General features: G+C 36.1%; 1 protein-coding gene across 5 annotated transcripts in view; it reads right to left on the bottom strand.

Moving 5' to 3' along the window:
* The window catches only part of WDR72 (WD repeat domain 72), a 237,577-nt gene that overhangs the window by 79,253 nt on the left and 137,392 nt on the right, over positions 1-20,932 (bottom strand). For all 5 annotated transcript variants that reach the window (XM_037833922.1, XM_037833923.1, XM_037833924.1 and 2 more), the window contains 2 exons: positions 19,648-19,727; positions 13,513-13,705 (listed from right to left, as the gene is read on the bottom strand). In XM_037833922.1, coding sequence (XP_037689850.1) covers positions 13,513-13,705; positions 19,648-19,727 — 273 coding nt within the window. The remainder of the gene's footprint in view (positions 1-13,512; positions 13,706-19,647; positions 19,728-20,932) is intronic.

Below are 20,932 nucleotides of genomic sequence, written 5' to 3'. Positions count from 1 at the left end.
TTGTACCCCCTGCTCTTGCGGAACACTAACTTCCATCTTTCCCAGCCGGCTGCTGGCATGGAACAAGTCATCTCCTGTAAGTAAGTCCCATTAAACTCATGTCTAACTCCACGCCTGGTGTGTTCTTCTGTCTTGGGGCGAAGCTGGGTTGGAACAGCCAGGTACCAAAATGAATCGGATGTTGAGATCAAAAGTTCACATCTGTCATCCACCTCTCTTAATATCAAATGTCATAATTTAGCAAAATATTCTTGTCCTCAGTATTTAACTTTGTAAAATGTAAATTATTATAAATATATAATTATAATATAAACTAATAAAATATACCTGTGTCTATTTCATTGATGTCATTTTTACAAACAGTTGGAATGCTTACCAAAATGTAAAACCACGAATTTAGATCATTTCTAAAGTAACCAAAGGAAGCACTGGTAAAATATTTTCTATGCCTTACGTATGAGATGGAAGTTACTGATGAACTTTGCTTAGTTTTTCTAATAGTTTTCAAATTTTCAACTGTGTGTAGAAAATCCCCAAAGAAGCTGAAAACAACCTAACTCACTTTCATAGTGTAGATATTATTTTGCAGTACTTTCTGATATTTAAGCAACTGTGTTGAAGCACACAGCTTTTACTTCTGGGAATCAGAAATGGAAATTTTACAAATTGTGATATAAAGTAATGCTTTGTACTGGAAAAAGGCCATGAAGGTCTAATAGGATTTTTTAATCTAGAAGGTTTCTGGATTTCTTAAAAAGGAACTAACAATGTTGGATTACTGCTATAGATTGAAAGAATAAATTTAAAAATATTAAAATTTATACATGTGGGCTGTGAATTTGGGGAAATGGGGTTTGGGTGAGGTGGAGGACAGAGAAAGCAAGACGATTATTCAATGAAAACTGAAAAGGGAAACCTGCCAATTGTAATAAATAAAATGACTTATGATGCCTTCATCCTCTTCATATAGTTGTTATAACTGGAGCATCTAAGTGCTTTATACCATTACTCATGACTATATTGCAGCTTCAGTCTTACATTTTTTTTTAGTATCTTTTATATTTGTGATTTATGCCTACAGAATAACTAGAAAACCATATATGCCTCTAGAAGGAGACAGAACTCAGCTAACCAAACTTATTTTTTTAAATCCAGTTCTATAATGGTGTTACAGAACACGTGGTTTTCCAGTTAAACCTACCCCTGTGGCTGCACTTTCCACATATGGACTTCTTACAGGGCTGCACTGCTTTCTTAAGATATATCATGGTGGAATCTTATCCTTGATAATGTTTTGGAGAAAGCTGAGGGTGGCGCCTGCACAATTTGATTTGGTGTAAAAATATACACCAAATCTGATTTCTGTTACATTAAGGAGTTCTCTGACAAAATATACAGAACAAGAAATGAAGCGAATTGTTTTAGAAATATCTTGAAAGCTTGTTTCCCCGAATACCTGGCCACTAATTTAAAGAAATGGATCACAACCCACTTTAAAATTGAATATTTAATAGATGATTTAATGGTCACGTTAAGATACATTTTAAATGCTAAATGTAGAAGTGATTTGTGTTTGCTTACTGGAAATATTTGTTATACAAGCCAACATATATAATAAACTAATATTTAAAGCAAATTTACTATGGAAGAAATGAAATGACTATCTTCAATTTATAAAAATATGACATTCATCAAACTATATTTTTGACTAATAGTTGGCTTTTTAATATGAATATCATAACACTGGATGGCCATTAATAGTAGAAATGTTTCAACTCATTTTTTAAATGTGTAATATATTTTCCATTAAAATGAGCCCCTGGAAATATAAAAATGGTAATATTCTTCTAGGGAAAGGCCCATATGTAGCAAGAGGGAAATACATCATTTTTCATAAATAAACAAGCATATTCTCTTGTAAACCAAATCCCGTCCTCCACACGATGCCCTATGAAACAGTGTGACTTATAGTAAAGAAACGGACATTAGCAATTAGGAGCATGCAACCTAGTCTACTGCTATTTTCCAACTAGTTATATCACCAGAGCAAACCTATTTAAGTCTATTGGTGCCATAGTTTCCTCCCAATGAAATGGGCTCACTTCATAGGATATGTAAAAAGAAATTAAAAGACAGGCTAAAACTCTTTCAAAAGGGAAGTTTTATAAAATTACTAAAAAGGCACACTAATCATTTGGAAATCACTCAACTACTAATTTCTTAATATCAGAAATAATGTTAAATTAGATATATTTGGGTCCTGAAATTGATATTTCTTCAGGGTACAGTTTGAATAGATTTTAGCTAATCTGAAGAACTCAAAGTATGAGATCTCTAAGAAAATTCTAAAAACTCTTTGTGCATTCCTCAACATTAAACATAGACACATTATGGTGACTGAATACTACCTAGAGACTCCCCCTCCATTTTCCCTGCAGAAAAAGACCAATTAAAACCTCTCATTCTCTTCAAATATCATGAGAACCCCAAGTGTATGACAATGGGTATGTTACTGATCCACACAGGTGAGTAGCCAATTCTGTACTGCATCCCCATTATTTTTGCCATTATCTTTTGAAGCATCATATGTCATATAAAAAATAAGTTATACTGCCCAGTCTCAGCAGTTTGAAGGAAATATAAATCAATGGCATAAGGGAAACAGGTGATGTAATGACCCTCGTTTTAAGTAGATGGAAGAAATGGATCGTGAAGTTTAACCCTTGGAATTATTCACTAGATATTAATATAAACACATGGAAAAGCACAATTTAAAGTTACTTTGTACTGATAAAATTCAATTCATTAAATGAAGTAATTTTTTAAAGTGGTAAAGAGAAATAATATACCCTATTGCTAGAAAATGTCTAATAGCAAACACTTAATAAGCCTGGCCTTACTTCATGTTTTGGTTAAGGATATTTGTAGAAAAGGAGGTCGAGAGAGAGAGAGAGAGAGAGAGAGAGAGAGAGAGAGAGAGAGAGAGAGAGAGGGAGAGAGAGAAGGGGAGGGAGGGAGGAACGAAGGAAGGAAGGAAGGAGTAACTCGATGGTGAGACCCAAACTTTTCAATAAAAGATAAATGATACAAATGCATCCAAAGGGGATGAGAAATCAGACCTACTATTAGTGTATAAAAGTTGGAAAAATTAAACCAGGGTGGGAGATTGAGATAATGACCAAACATAAAGGAAGATAAATAGCCTGAAATTGGTACCAAGAACCACAGCAACTTAGAAGATGTTACAATATCATATGGACTTTGATGATCCTGAAAGGTATTTGGGGTGCTTGGTGTGACAATGGGGAGGCAACATTTCATAAGGGTAGAAAAAGTAGTCACAAAGCAATTTAAAAAATAAGAAAATAATTACTGCTTTAAACATAAAATACTAAAAAGAAAGATACTTCTGACAAAATCTGGACCAAAGATTTCTTTGTATCTCCTGCTCTGATAAGCCTCTGCTTTGCACTGGAGAAATTGCACTTTTCCACTTAAAATAATTTTTAATCACTCCCTATATCTTTTAGGAAAAAGCTCCCAAACAGAACTTCTGCATTCCACGTGTCTCACTGTCTGAATCCAGCTGGGAGCTCCCTCATCCCTATTTCCTGACCATGCCCCATTTCCCACATGCCTCTGTGTCTATTCTTATGTTGTTCCTTTTGTCTAAATTACCTTCTCACACTTAGTTCCTTCCCACTGCTGCTGTTTGGGTACTCACAGAAGTAGACTTGGAAATGGAATTAGGAATGCAAAGGGTTTGTTGAGGAGTCATACCCGAGAAAGACAAAAAGGAAAAAGCAGGATTGGGCAAGAGTTGTTCTCTGACCACTATGCAGATGTGACAAAGTCTCCACCATCCTGATGGAAAATCCCAAAGGAAATCTGCCCATTAGAGGAGGGCTATATTGGGTGGAAATACTACCACCTTGCTCAGTCATTGGCTGAGGCTGCTCTTAGAAAAGCATGATCTCAGCTACCACCACCATGCCCAGGCATTGTTGCAACAAGACATGACCTCTGCTCCAATGCTGCAACAGATCCTGAAGGCACTAACAGCTGGAAGCAGTCAGCGCACCACAATGCTCACAGCTGGTCAAGCAGATCTTTCCTAAAGAGGAATGTAAGCACTTGGTGCATCTCTCCATGTCTACCATGCCATTATTCCCAGAGCATATGTGAATGTCTACTCCTGCATAAAGCCCTTAAAAACCATCCCCAGGCAACTGGACAACCATTATCCTGCCATAGCAATGTGAGCTTTAACATCTTACATCTCACTGTGTCCTCATTATGTTAACAGGACTCTTGCCTTTTAGGCTGGGATTTTGGAATGCAGAAACTACATCATGTTCTCAGATTCCTAGGGCATAGCTTGGGACACAGAAAAAAAAAAAAAGACTCTTCTTTAAACTAATTATCTCCATTTCTTATAGCTTATTCTCAGGGGTTGAAAATGAAGTGGTCTCCCTTGCTTTTATGCCTTCAAATATCTATCAGCATTAATTTTTCCTGATGACTCTCTAGACAGATAAGTCACTCCTGAACTAAGCAAAGAATTGAAGAAATGCTCCTGGATTACAGCCTTAGAAGAAAATGACCACCCTATAATGATCATTCCATTCTCTCCCTACCTACAGACTATTAACATATGATTTAGCATTTCTTCCATTCTGTCATAGAGCGCAGTTCTTTGATACATGTCTGTCACTGTCGTTTATCACTCATCTGCTCACTCAGGCAACAAACATCTAATGAGTACCCATCAGGTGCCAGGTACTGCATTAGCTGCTAGGAGCACTAGATTAATACGTTCCAACTTTTGCCCTTAAGGAGTTCAGAGTGGTGAAAAAGAAAGGCAAATAAACAAGCAATTAGAGTGCAAAGTGATAAGCACTATTTTAAAAGGATATACAAGGAGTGGAAAAAGTGACACGATAGAAAATTTCAGCACCCGACATTGAACCTTAGATGTAGTAAGTGCTTAATAAGGAACGTGTGAAGTTATTTAAATTATTTCAAGGCTGAAAATTGGGCAAATACACTGAAAAGTTGATGTAGAAAGAGAACTCCTGCCAGCAAGACAATTTTCATTCTGGTGGAATTGGAATATTCTAACAGTACAGAGACAAATGGTTAATTTTTAATTCAAGATCATTTCTCTAGTAGTTGACATATGTCAGAAACTGTGCTATCTTTGAGAATATAAAGCTGGCTACATGCCTGTTTTTTCTCTCAAGGAACTTAGCTTCTACTGTACCAACATTGTTTCCAAAACTAGGAAGGCATACCCATATTGTCTAATCGAGTTGCATGGACTCAATGTCACACAGGTCCCAGGCTCAGCAGCAGGGATGAGGCCATCAGGGAGGAAGCTAACCCAGGTTTGCCAGGTTGTAAAGTGGGCTCAAGGTTAACAATACAGGGGCCACTGGTTACAAGACTTTAGTAATGAGTCAGACAGTCAGAGCACAGGGGTGTGAATCCAAATGCTAAGGAAAGGTGTTGGAGGCAGCAGCTCCTTAAATTTTTCCAGCAAGCAAGACTTGGGGTTGATGGGGCGATCCAAGGAGAAGCTGCAGCTAGAAGAGGGGCCCAGGCAAGGCTCAGGGCTCTCTAATATCATCAGATCGAAAGCAGATCATGACAAAGTGAGTAGTCAATAGCCAAATAATTAACCATCAGGAAAGAAAAGCTTTCCGGAGGCTTACAAACTAGATTCATTCATGTATACATTTTTTTATTTGCTGTAAGCCTGCCACATGTGCACCAACCGGTTCTGGGATGATGACTTCCTTACAAAGCACAGATTTCAGCATGTGTTCAAGATTGTATCTAGCTGCTAAAGAAAAGCAATCAGCTGACTATCTTTGTCTCCTCTTTCTCTTACCAATAGCAGTTGGCTAAATCTGTAGTACAAACTATCCCTCTGTCTATCCATCTATCCATCCATCCATCTACTCAATAAAACACTTATTACCAGCTACTAAGTGAAGGACTGTACTAAGTGATGGGAGGAAAAAAAGATAAATAGACCTGATCCCTGTCCTTGAAGGGTCAGTGTCCAGAGGCCAGTCTCAGCTTGAGAGAACAACAGTGGAAAACACATTGATTTCAGTGACAGAATCTAGATCACTTTTTCTTTGTCAATAAATTTAAATGGATATGCAGACAATAGTCAATAAAGTGGTGCCTGCTCCACTGTTACCATGGAAATATTTAACTCAACTCCTTGATGCTCCTGTCTGTGCAGTCGGGCCAGTTGGCATTCTGACTGCTCATGAGGAAAAAGGACAATGAAATACTCTAGTTCTTCATATGTCAAGATGAAAATCATCAATCTTAATCCCTGTGAAAGATGAAACTACTTTTGGAAAAAGAGCAGTGAATTCTATCAGTCTTTCTAAGGCAATACAATCTTTAAGATGATACAGAGAGGGAAAAAGCAGTGGAGAAGTTCAGAAGCATTTATATAGGGGAAAGGGGAAAATGATGAAATTTCTCCATAAATTTTAAAAGAAGCAAGATATAAGACAGGACATATATTAAACCCAAATGACTACAATGTGTTTTGAAAAGTATATAATGTATTCTAGATGCTAAATAATTTATTTGTTTAGCATATATAAATTTGTCTTCATCTAACATGAGTAACTGGATGTTTAAATAAGACTGTTTATTAGATATTTTAAATTAACCTTTAAAAATGAAGTTTGTCCTTGTGGCTACACACCCTTTATCCAGTGTATGGACAGATAAGTAGAAAAATGGAGACAAAGAAGTAAATGAATAAGGAGGTATGCTGGTTTGTATATTATTTTGTCCCCCAGAAAAAGCCATATTCTTTGATGCAATTTTGTGGAGGCAGACATATTAGGGTTGATTAGGTTGAAACCTATTGATTCAGTGTTCCCACGGAGACATCACTCAATCAACTGTGGGTGAGACCTTTATTGGATTATTTCTATGGATTGCCCCACCCATTCAGGGTGAGTCTTTATTGGATCACTGGAGTACTTTAAAAAGAGCCACACAGGCCCAGAGGCAGAGAGCAACTGAGAGTGACATCTTGAAGAGGAGCTGCAGCTAAGAGAGGACAAAATGCCCCAAGAGCAACATTTTGGAGAATGCCATTTTGAAACGCAACCTGGGAGCAAGTGGATGCCAGCCACGTGCCTCCCCAGCTAACAGAGGTTTTCTGGATGCCAATGGCCTTTCTCCAGTGAAGGTACTCTATTGTTAATGCCTTACCTTGGAAACTTCATGGCTTTAAAACTGTAACTTTGTAATCAAATAAACCCCCTTTATAAAAGCCAATCCATTTCTGGTGTTTTGCAAAAGACAACATTAGCAAACTGGAACAGGGGGATGGGATGTTTTGGGTGTTCTTTTTATTTTTATTCTTATTTTTATTTTTATTTCTACTACTTTTTTTGGAGTAATGAAAATGCTCAAAAATTGATTGTGATGATGAATGTACAACTATATGATGATACTGTGAACTGACTGTATACTTCAGATAATTGTATGGTATGTGACTATAACTCAATAAAACTATAGGAAAAAAAAATGAAGTTTGTTCATTCCTCCTTTCTTCCTTCCACACCCCAACCCTTATTCCTTTTCAACTAATATGTATATGCCAAATCTTTTACATTTTTAGCATTTAACAATGGACATTTCCAGTTCCCATGAGTAAAACAGATTATTTGTCATGAAAACTTCTATTTATTAACCACTAAAATTAATACTTTTACAAATTTATATTCCAAATAAAAATCCTTAGTATTAAATACTATTCCATCTTTAGTGGCATAGCTTACAGCACTACACCCAGAATTTTGTAGAGAGTAGGTGTTCAATATTTGTTGACTGAGTTGTTCTAGAAAATCTCTTTTCTTCCATTCTCATGCCATCTATGTGGGCTTTTGTTTCCTTGCATTTCCCAACCTTGGGAATACCTATCTTTGTAACGTCCACATAGAAGGAGGTTGGTAAATACTGGCTGAATTAATAAATAGTAAAGTGGAATCACAGGTAATCAGAAGACAATGTCACGTAGTGATAAGAAACCCAGACTCACTTACTGGCTATATGACCTTGGCCAAGTTACTTAACTCGCTTGTGTCTGTTTTCTCAACTATAAGATGGGTAAAACAATGCTACCTACTCCCACAGGATTGTTGTCCATATAAAATGAGCTAAGATATGTTATGCACACACTAAATCATATCAATGACAGCTACTATTATTATTATTGTCGTTCTGGAAGGCTGAAAGGAAGGTGACTGGCACAATGAGATTCAGACAGGAAACAATAGGTCTACAGAGAAGAAACTAAAGAACACATAGGTTTCTCTCTAAATTCCTGGTTCCTAATCCATACATTTATTAGTCAGATGATTCTTCAGAAGCCTATCTATCACATTTGCCTTGCTAGCTCTATCCACTGAAAGGCTGTGGCTGGGACACTTTCTTATAGAAAATAACAAGAAGGAGCTCTGAAGCATGCACTGTAAGTATATACGCATGTTTGTTTACAAATGATACACATGCTACATCAACATTACATCCATTTAAAATATATACAAAAATAGAAATACACATATGCACACACAGATATATGTTTTCATATAAACCTCCTGATGCAGCTTAAGAGAAGTTTGACAATATCATTTACATCTTATTTCCTTAAGCTTGTATTATTAGTATTGTCTTCAACTCATGCTTTGTAGGCAGGGAACTTTAAAATTTCTTGCCCATGTTCTAAGGGTTAGTTATGTTAAAACTAGAAAATAAAAATCTGTAAATCACCTAACCAGGTATACTTCAAATTGAACACAGCAGACACAGCCCTCTGCAGAGTGGATCTCCCAGTCTTCCTTCAGCAAACATGAAATTCCATATGTGACACTGCACCACTTAACAGAGGAATTAAATCAGGATACTGGGGGTCAATGCAGGTGCCAAATATTTTTTGTTTAAAAAAAATAAGTGTAGATTTTCATTTTCTCCTACCCCCCACAGCCAATCCATCAGCAAATAAAGTCAGCTATACCTTCAAAATACATTCAGAACCTGATCGCTTCTCACTGTCTCCGTCCAGGCTACCATACTGGTTTTAAGCTACCATCATCTGCATTAGCTCCCAATTGCTCTCCCTGCTTCTGTCCTTGCCCCTATTCAACAACTAACATGATTCCATTAAAACATGTGCCACTTTGATCAAATAGTTCCCCATCTCACTCAGAGAGAAAGCCAAAGCCCTCACAATGACAATCAAGATCTTTTGTGATCTGCTCCCACTACTTCTCTGCTCCTCGCTCACTCACATCACATAAACCTTTCCTGAGTAACTGCTGTGGTCATAAAGAAGAACTCCCTGGCCTTTTCACTTGGGCCAAAAGACCTCACAGGGGGTAAGGGGAGATGCACCTACTACAAATCCAGCCACAGATGGGTTTCCCTGTGAGGTTGTTAACCACATGTCAAAGGCTTTCCACAACTAGTAGACTTCCTTCTGACAAACTCAGTAGACAGAGGAAGCCTTCCCTCAGCCAGTCCTGCTGATGGCCACCAAGACCAGGAAACTTTTCCACTCAGTAGATGATTATTTCATTGATTTACTACAAATGTATAGTTTTATTTAAACAAAAGAAATGTTTTCATTATTTCATTTTGTAGGTAAGTCTTTTAAAACAATGCATGTAATAAAGATTATTTGCAATACCCATATTTGATGCATAATCTTCACAACAACATGGTTCAATGTGAAATTTAAATTCAGCCAATAATTTCAAGGTGACAGTTTTATCTACAAAGCCTCCATTTTTATTGCAACCAATTTATTTAATGGAACATTTTAGCGCCCTTGTTTAAAACTGAATCAAACAGCATGCAAAATCTATCTATAGATTAAAAGGAAATAATTTTCAAATACATTTTAATATTAGCAATCATTGCTGTTTTAAAAGTAATGTATTCTGGCCTCAAATGTGAGTGTTAATTTTACAATTTCTTATTAAAAAGATACAAGGAAGACAGCAATGTAATCATTATAATAGTGTAAACTCAGATAAAATCTACTACTCTCCCATAAAACACTGATACACAAATATTAAGAACTCAAATAAAGTGCATGATGCAAAGCGTATCAAGTGAAAACAATGTAGAATAAATAAGATATAAAATATTAGCGTGGAAACACACATTATATTTCAAAGGTCACTTCACTTGATTTCCAGGTTGCTTTCTTAATTCAGCTCATGTGCTAATAGGTCAAGAAATCTGGTGATTTTCTTTATTATGAGGGCTGAAATGGCAATGATTGAATACCACATTTTCTCTGGTAATGGAAAGTATGATTTATGAGGGAGAAATAAAAATCTAAGCAGAAACACTCAATAAATTATTCAATTTTTAGATCAAACTCATTTATAGCATATTGCTTTCATGTTGCCAGTATGAGAAGGAAGCTTACTGGGTAAGAGCATGGTGTCAAAAAAGAATAACTGGGTTTGGGTTTGCTTCCTGATTTTAGTAATTTTCCAACTGTAGGCAAGACATCTAACCTCTTTTAAGTTGCCAGTTTCTTGACACAAAAAGTAAGAAGCATGTCTCAAAGTGCAAGATATTTTAGTTGGTATGGTGATGAACTTACTTTGTATTTTAATAGTGTTTATTTTAATATGTATGAGAAAAACGTAATTAGTATAGCAAATTTAAAAATTTACAGAGTTAACTGCTTAGGACAAGTCTAGGTAACACAATGGAAATCCTTCTTTCTCAGGGAGTAGTTCCTTTCAGCTTTAGGTTGAAACTTCCATTTCCAGCAAACATGGACATTTACACAACTGTGAGACTGTTTACACACTTTATTCAAATTTTGGAGACAGAGCCATAGGATTCATGTGGATTATGTGAGGATTAAGAAAAACATGAGTTGCTATGCATAGAGTACCTGGCATAGTGCTACAGTGCATTAAGAACGCAGGAACTGTTGGTGGTGGTGGTTGCATTATTCTTATTTCCTTACGACCCATTATTGCCAGGTTATCATAATGCCAATAAGCCAAATATTCTCCACCCTGGCATAAAATAAATATATGAGCACCCATGGTCATCCAAACTATCATCAGTTACTTTCCAAATGATTCACAAATAAGATGCTTCACCAAGAAACCAAGAAAAAGAAATTAGGAAAAAAAAAAAAAAAAAAAAAAAGCATCTCAGAGGCCAAATGAGCAAGGACTTGATAAAATTAAACAACATTTTGTCATAAGAATATTTGGTAAAACGATATATGCTGTAATAACACTTAGGCTATGTTGAAATAACACTTAGGCTAAGTAAATCTGCATATGAAATTTAAGGAAGAATCACATTCAATAAATAGCACCTACACCATCTCCTTAACCTTTTGTCTCAGGACATTTAAAATAGGGAAAACTGCCTTTTGCTTTTGGCTCCTTTAAAATCCCAAATAATGCAGTACATACTACTGCAATGGAGGTCTAAAATCATTTCTTCTGATTTTACCTAGTTTCTCTGCATAGTTTAAAAATAATTCTTCTTCCAAAGGGGGAAAAAGGCAATATTAATATCCAATATAATTAATATTGCTTGGGTATTTTCTTCTTCAATACTTGTTATGTATTTCCTATTCAACTGCAATTACAGTTAATATTTTCCTGGAGGCAGGATTTTCCAAAAATATATATACTCAGCATTTTGTGAATATGCTGTCATTCTTTTAAATGACATATTCTAAATTTCACCCACCAACACATAAAATAGGTTTAGTATTTTGGTGTTCCAGTTCTTGTTGCAAATTAACCCTCAATTTTCTGTCACCATTGACATAGTATTGTTCAATCACTGATCAAAAGACAGTACCAAATTTTAAATCTGGATGTCTTTAGTTATAGTAGGATTAAATTCCATGATATGAACAGTTCTTACAACTATGGACGAAGTGGAGACAGAACCAGGATCAAACTGGTGAAACTTCAAATACCGGTCTGCAACATGACAGAAAAATTCATCTAAAGTTTCACCTTGCTAGCCTGCTAAGAATTTCTTACCCAGAAAAGAGGGCTATGGGCTAATAAATAAGACAGATGCTAAAAGTAAAGGATAAGTCTCAGAAACGGCACTTAATGAGAACTGACACATGATGAATGACATTGGCTGACTTTGCCGAGTTGGAAGAGGTCACCCACCCTACTATATGATTTGGAAGAAACCTTTCAATAGTAATACTAGGGGAGGGGAGGAGCCTCTCCATATGAACCCTAGTGTAGTCATGGAAAAACTCATTTAAAAGAGAATTCTTCCACTTCTTGCTTGAAAAGTATAATACAAGGACAATTACATGATTTGATCAAAAGGAGCTCCTTCACTCTAGAGAGTTTTTCTGATAATCAAAGATAATTTCTGGAAACTAAACAAGCAAAATGGACTTAAATAGCCATCTAGCTTTATCAAATTATTTATAGCCTTTACCACCATCAGGGACTGTCCAGGCATTAGAAAACATCCTACTAATTTTGGTATTCTACCTTCATTGAATATGCCAAATTATATTTTTTCTTTTTCCTACTACCTATTATCTCTCACCACATAATCTCTCCAACTCAGCAGCGTTGTAAAAATAATGAGAAGGTAGCATTTGAACACATTTCCAAGAACGACACATGTTCTAAGATTTAACATTTTAAACATAGTCACATTTCTCTGAGTCCCAAATAAATTTTGAGAGCTACAAAGAGTAGCTGACAATGTTTAGCCACCTGGAATATGTAAGCTTGTAACACATTTTTTTCTAACAAAAACTCACATTCTCTCATATTATAAATTTGTTTTGCTTGTATAACTATAAATATATTTTGTATATACAATTTGTTCATCAAAATCCCACTAAGTTGAAAATGAAATTTTTTACTTCATTTTTAATCCATTTTTAACTTCACTATTTTTGAAGTCAGCATTTTATAGCAGAAGATTCATTTGCTATTCATAAACCATGAATGTTATCATTATGACATTACAATGATAAAGTTTGTTATAAAATCAAATGGTTCAACCATAAAGCTAGTTTAATTTGCTGTACTACATTTCTTATTCCTAAAAAGACAAACTGACACATAGCTATTATCAAGGTACAAAATGAAAACAAATTTTCGGGCCTATTATTATCAGGGTATTCTTGTAATGAACATTCCATTAGGCTCTTACTGCTACTTCTGCTTTCATTTTTAATCACTTAACTTCAAAACATATTTATAAATAATATAATTTTTTCTACTAGAAAATATTTATTGATTATAATAGAATTGGAAGTTCTTTATACACTTGACAATCATAAGAGGACATTGACAACAGAATAGGTCAGAAACAGGGTAACTGGCTTGGCTATTTGAACTAATAGTGTGAACTCATATTCTCAACATGCTCTAAGAAGTAGAAAAAGTTCTGAAAAAAGAGCAAGCCAATAAATTTTGCACTTACTTTGTAGAGGTATGTTTGTAACGAGCTGTAATTCTAGCTGCTCGGCCCATTCCTTCTTTGGCAGGATCTGCATCCTCTCACAGTCACTCTTCTCTGCCATGGACATTGGTTGACTGTTGATTGGAATCTTTCTCAAGGTCTTCATGTGCTGTTGAATTTCTGCCAAGAGGACAGCTTGTATTGCTTCAGTTACCTGCAAAGGTTTGTGTTTATTTTTTGTTGTTTTTTAAAACAAATTATTTTTAATATTATTAAAAATGCTTGGAGGTCTTGCACAAAATCCAAAGTCTGGAATTTTTATTAGAACAGGTTTCACATCAATTACAATGCTTCATTCCACTAGAAATAGCCTCTAAAACAGTTGAAATGTGGATAGTGACAAATGGTACTTTCAAACCATTGCATTTTGATTTTTTGCAAATGCAAGAGATTCTAAAGGGAGAGTTGAAAATTCCCATTTTTTCCCTCCTAACTAAACTATTGTCCTTTTCATCAGAAGATAAAAAATAAAGTTTGAATATTTCATATAGCTTTTAAAGGTAAGTTCAGTTCCCCAAATGATATCTGAATTAGCTAAAAACACTGATATAAGCTAACATTGAGAATTGAGGAAAGGACTTTAATAATAAATCTCACTAAACTGCATATCACTGTATGCAGTTTCACATAGCCTAAAATGCCTAAAATACTGCGAGGCATGCCTTCCAATTGTAGATACCCAAGTCAAGGAACTTTTGGTTGAATGGGGTTATCTATACGTCCACTATCTTCATTTTTAAAATGAAGAACCTGGAACATGATGGCCCACAGTCACAGACTTGGTGGACAGGTCTTCTGACCCCTGATTCTATTCTGTGTCCTTTGGAGTACATGTCTGTCCAACATTCTGTACCCTCATCTTTCAGTGCAAAGCTAGTGACAATTTGCCTAGACCTCTTCCTGGTCAGAGGGTTAGGCAAGGTACAGGAATTAGGTAGAGTCCAAGGAAAGCCACAGGTTGAATCAGTGAGAGAAAAGGAGGGGCACCACCAGTCTAGGCAAATTGGGATACCTTTTAATTGCCCTTTGCTGGCCAACAGTTATCACCACAATCCATTGCCTGCTGCTTTTCCCTTCAGAAGCCTGCCCTCTCTCTAAATGGACTTGTGTTCCACAATTGCCACTGTCCCCTCTTCTTTATCTCCAGTCTGCCAACAGGATGTCTCAAACTAGGGTTTTGAGACAACATTGACTCAGAGTTGTGATCTCAAGATGCTGTGGCCAGCAGGTGAATGTGCTGCCCTCCCCCCAACATGGGACATGACTCCCAGGGGTATCAAACTCCTTGGCAATGCAGGACATGACTCCTGGGGATGAGTCTGGACCCAGCATCATGGGACTGAGAAAGACTTCTTGACTAAAAGGGGGAAGAGAAATGAAACAAAATAAAGTTTCAGTGGCTGAGAGATTTCAAGTAGAGTTGAGAGATCACTCTTGAGGTTATTCTTATGCATTATATAGATATCCCTTTGTAGTTTTTATTGTATTACAATAGCTAGAAGGAAATACCTGAAACTGTTGAACTGCAATCCAGTATCCTTGATTCTTGCTTATACAGTGTGACCATGTGATTGTGAAAACCTTGTGGCTCACAATCCCTTTATCCAGTGTATGGACAGATGAGTAGAAAAATGGGGACAAAAAAGTAAATGAATAATAGGGGGGGGATGGGGAGTGGTGGGATGTTTTGTGTGCTCTTTTTTACTTTTATTTTTATTATTTTTTGGAGTAATTAAAATGTTCAAAAGTTGAACATTGTGATGAATGCGCAACTATATGATGATACTGTGAACAACTGATTGAACACTTTGTATGATATGTGACTAGATCTCAATAAAATTGCAGGAAAAACATGCCAAAAAAAGATGCTGTGGCCCAAAACAGAACTGTTAATTATCTAAACATTTATTAAGTCACTTTTAGCAGTTACAGTAGCATGTAAAGACTTTAGGCTGAGAGGCACCCAAAAAACTTATGCTGATGGCAGAAGCTCAATGAACTACTGGAGCAGAAAGAACTGGTCCCTTGATTTTTAAATATGGGAAGATTCCCAAGAATATCAGAGCAGCTCCTGATCTCTGATTACCTCCCTGTCTTCATATAGTTAACATTCGAATGCTTGGTTAGGTTTGAAAACAGGCTAATGAATGATATGATTTTACTACTGCATAGCATGTAAACTAACATGTAGCACTGCTTATCATAATATAGTAAATGAAGCTTACTTGTGAGTATCATGTGATGAGATATTCAGCGTTGTAACAGCCACTGTATACCATTGAATATAGTTCTAATATCACTGTACTACTAATTAGGTCTACCACACGATGAGATATATATGATATCGCATTAACAACTGCATAGGATGCTTATTAACATATGCCACTGTATATCACAATATAGTTGAATCATGCTTATTTATGACTATCACATGATAGCATATATTATTCATGATAATTTCACATCACTAAATGTGCATCATTTTCACTTTGTCATGTGTTTTATTTGACAGCACAACCTCCAAGGTGTGGATCTGCGTAAAGAGCTCTGGATTAGAAGTGAGAAGTCCTGAGTTTCTGATCCAATTATGACAGTTACTACAAATAAAACCTTTGACAAGTCGTATGAGTTGCCTAGGACTCCATGTCCTCGCTTATAAAGCAAAGTCTCTGAGACTTTGAGAGACTGAGAGAAGCTTAGATGATAGTCTTTAATATTAGAATACAAAGAGCTGGCTTCCATCTGTACCTATAAGTCAAGGAGGGTATTAGATACCCTCAGACCACATTGAGCCCCAGACAACGGCATGTCCCTCAGAAGGATAGCTTGGCCATATGCCCCCTCTGGGCTCTTCACTGCCCTCTCACACATGGACGATTATCATCTCTGAGGAGGTAACAGCAAATTTAAAATGTATGCTTTATCCTCCTAGGTATAAGACCTTATAACAATCTGATCATCATTGTTTCTCAAAAACATGCAAGAATTTATGTAATTTCATTTAACATTTCTAACTATTCTACTTACATGTGTCATGACTTTACATTTTTTTCACTGCTGAATTTTGCTGTTTTTTCCTTAATAGTTGTCACTACAGATGTATATTACAAAAATAGTCAATATGCATATCATCAAATAGCAAGGAGGAACAAAAATATAACAATATAAAAAATATTAGCCATAATGAGCAGGCTACTTAGAGCCACAAAACTGAAAAGTGAATGCCAAAAGGTATGCACCACATTGGGAATAAACTCAAAATACCCATTTTACACTCAGTGTGAAATCAATACCCAGTATGGCTCCCATCCATAGAGCAATGGTTCACCTGATAAGCTTGCTTTGTTATCACAGTATTTGGTGTACAGTGGGCACTAAATAAATACAAACGGAATTGAAAGAGATTCTGCACACTTTAAAAATATAAACTGCAGAAAGTATAATTTATTGATAATTTATTATCAATACTCAAGTCCCTCTAGTATACAAATATAGTAGATAATTTCGTAGTCAATATAGACTTTTCTCCAGTAAAACTTAAAAATTTTTGACATTATTTTATATAACTTTGTGAGTTTAATAGTGAGCTAGCATTGAAAGCCCTATGGCAATAAAACTGTATTCCAAATGCATATAAACAAATTTCTCTGAAAAAATGATATGTAAAGTATTATGCTCTTTTCTGAGGGAATCTGCAGAGATTCAAAATAAGGTTTACAAATCCATTGGCTGGAAGAGTTAGGCACAAGTTTGGGCCATATTCCTTATTATTGGAGGTTTTACTATACTATAGGCAAGTTAAAATATTTAATGGCTTTTCACTAACATCTTTCAAGAGCAAAGTAAATAAAGTAGCACAGAGCATCATGAAGACTCATAGAAACCCCCACATCCTGCTTTTTGTTCCAAATTCCAGATTTTCTGGTATAAAATCCTTTCCCCAACACTCAGGCTCACACAGGCCTTTCAAGTCTTTGCAGTGTCTCCTGGAAAAGCAACGCTTCTCCCTGGAGCCGTGGATGTCATGATTTGCCCCAACTGTTGTTAGATTATTAAATCCAAAGAAATTTAAGAACACCATTGGAAACATACAAATTAGCAACCCTAACAACTTTCTGTACCATTTCCAGCATTTACCTCTATGTGTGGAAAGGAAAAGAGACACACTCAGCACAAACTGATTCACTGCAAAATAACTCATTCTTACTCCCTTCTTAAAAGGCAAATGCTGAATTTCTGAAATTTGATTTTGTTCTGTTTTACAAAAGGATTCCATGACCACCCCAGTGCTCATACCATACATAAAACTTAAAGTGAACATCATTCTTAAATAAACAGATTTATATAGAATTTGAGGATTAGCTTATGAAGCACTTAAATGGATACTTCCAAGAATCTCTTTTGTACAGGAGTGCCCAGGAACTCTCAATTTACACATGAGGAAAATAATCAACAAGTGAAACCTGTGTTCCAGTCATTCATCAAGCTAGTGGCAGAGATGAGAGAACTTGGAAGCTTGGGCTTCCTGCAGAGTGAGTAATAAATGCTCTGGTGATACTACTTTGCCCTGTTGCCAGCATTTAATACAAGGTCATAGAAACACAGAACCTTAAAGATCCATTAGTCCAAACATGCCCAAACTGCTTTAAAATTTATGTGAAGGCCAAATGAACAACTACAAAAGAGCTTTAGATTAGGACAACTCAGCATAAATATTCTGATGCTTTTCACAAAGGATTTCTTTTCCCCATTGAGGGTTTCTTTGACTACTGAAAAAAAAAAACTCACCTTTAATAGCTAGACTCTTTTTAGGGTAACTGCTAATATGATGGTAAAGTCAACATGTACTAGCATTTATGGCATAGCTATTCTTTCATTCATTAAATATTTATCAATTGGTTATTGTCACTGTACTTCTCTGGGCAATGGTGAAAGAGGAATGAGTGAGACTAACTAGGTTCCTGCTCTTGGCAAGTTTATATAATAGAGAAGGCAGAAAGTAAGCAAGTCAAACAGCAAAAGAAATAATGTTCATTAAAGCAAAGTGCAACAAAGAAAATAAAACTGGATAATGTGATGGTGAATGCAGGCATGGTGTGGGGGAGAGTGTGATGGCAACATTAACTGGAGTGGTCAGGGAAGACTTCTCAGAGGAGGTGGCATTTGAGCAAAGACCTGAATGATGAATGGAGAGACAAGAATTACAGGCAGAAGGAACAGGACACTCCTGAGGTAGAAATGAGCTTTGTATGTTGTGGGAAGAAAAATGTCGCTGTGGCTACATCAGGATGAGAACTGGGGAGAATGGTGAGAGATGAGATTGGCTGGCTGGGGTCAAATCATAAAGGAACTTTTAGGCCATGGTAACAAGTTTCCAAAGCTAACCCAACAATGCACATTTGGTTTCATGGGGTCAAGCCCCTAGACAGTTACATTCTGAGTAGAACTTCCTTTAGTTCCTTGCAACCAAGAATAACCATTTATAATTGGAGTTACTGGTATGTACATTTTGCAAATTTGATATTTATCAAGTACATTAAGAAAAATAAAGTTCTAGTAAACATTCACCTAATCAACACACAGATATTACTGTACAATGTACAAGGCTACCCAGTAAACTTTCGGACTGAAAGAAGCCTTAAAAAAGGAATGAGTACTTAAAACTGGGCATTGAAGAAACCAGTTTTCTCAGTCAGCTCACAGAGAAGTTACTCCCAGGAAAGAACAATGATTTCTAATTACACATAACCAAATTCCCAAGCCTAGGCACTTTATGTTATGGCACAGTTTGAGATCAAATAATAGATGATTCTGTCTCAACCTGAAACCCCAAAGGATAAGTTACCTATGACATCATGAACCTCTCTTCCTCAGTCCCCTCCATTTATATACCCCTTTGGAGCACCTTAGCCTACACTATTTTCCATGATTCCCTCATATCTGTCTCTGCATTCGGCCTGGTAAATGAAATGCTTTGGGAAGGCATTATGTGAGGATAAGAGTAAATATTTGTACTCATTGACAAAGGGATGTATGAAAGAACCACAGAAGCAAGGAACACTTCCAATAACTTCAAAATATTGAAATGTGTCATACCTGCACAGATTGGTCTCTCCAACAGGAAATTAGCCTCAAGAGTGAAAGGTCAGCCTCGGGTATATGGGATTCACTCTTACCTTGAAATACACAGAACACATTTACATCTTAAGAGTGTTAAAAATAGATGTAACCCAATGGTCCTCAGTCTTGGCTGCTCATTAGAATCACCTGGAGAGTATTCCTTAACAAACACCAATGCACAGATTCAATCCTCAGGAGATTCTGATCTACTAGGCCTGGGGTTGGGGTGGACAAGCATTCCCTGCTTTGTAAAAGCTCTTCAGGTGATTTCCATGTGCAGCCAGACTTGAGAACCATAAATATACATCAATTTACATGTATTTCTAACAATTATACTAACACATTCTCATCAAATAAGTATCATTTTTAAACCTTGAACACCTCTTTGTACCTTTTTGCTAACTGAACACTATGGCTAATATTCCCTACCCAACAAAGATCACCAAATTTTACAATTCCTTTCTCCTAAAATTCTACCTTCCCATGAGTCAGTGTATTTGACATGGAAAAATCAAAGGCTTACCTTGGTTTGTCCTTACCCAGCTATAACCCTCTGATCAATAGGTATAACACTAATGTTTTAATTTGAGTCATTTTGTTATGTATTGTATCTTTTAAGTTTGCCCTCTTGAATGTCCTTTCTATCTATTTCCCTTAACGTTCAGGGTGAAATTTAAGAGTGAGCTAGGACTTTTGGTCTATATAAATTGATCCATAGAGTGTCCAGAAGTCTCCTGCATAAAAAAAAAGCACTTAATAAATGGCTTTTCATCGGTTGAAAATGTACATATTATCATCCAAATGAAATCAATGAATTCAGGCTTTCTGATGGCTTAAATATATTATGTAGGTGCCAGATCCTGGCAGTGAGATAGGGAAGAATGGTGAGAGCTTACCCTAGTAGGAAAATTGTTGCTATGATAATCTATTTAAATTAATGTGTTAGTTCATGATTGAAGTCCTATTATCAACTATTTAAATGAGTATTAGTCTGATATGCTTTTCACTGAATCACTAATTTATATCTATCACAGTAGTCAAGCGAAAGGTAATAAAGCTATATAATGCAAATTGAGAACATGGAAAAATACATAAGAAACTTCTGATCCATTTTTTTTATCTTCATTTTATTGAGATATATTCACATACCATGCAGTCATACAAAACAAATTGTACTTTCAATTGTTTACAGTACCATTACATAGTTGTACATTCATCACCTAAATCAATCCCTGACACCTTCATTAGCACACACACAAAA

Source organism: Choloepus didactylus, chromosome 4 (genome assembly GCF_015220235.1).
Source record: "Choloepus didactylus isolate mChoDid1 chromosome 4, mChoDid1.pri, whole genome shotgun sequence".
NCBI classification, from domain to species: Eukaryota; Metazoa; Chordata; class Mammalia; order Pilosa; family Megalonychidae; genus Choloepus; species Choloepus didactylus.
This window is presented reverse-complemented; position numbering and strand designations above follow the sequence as displayed.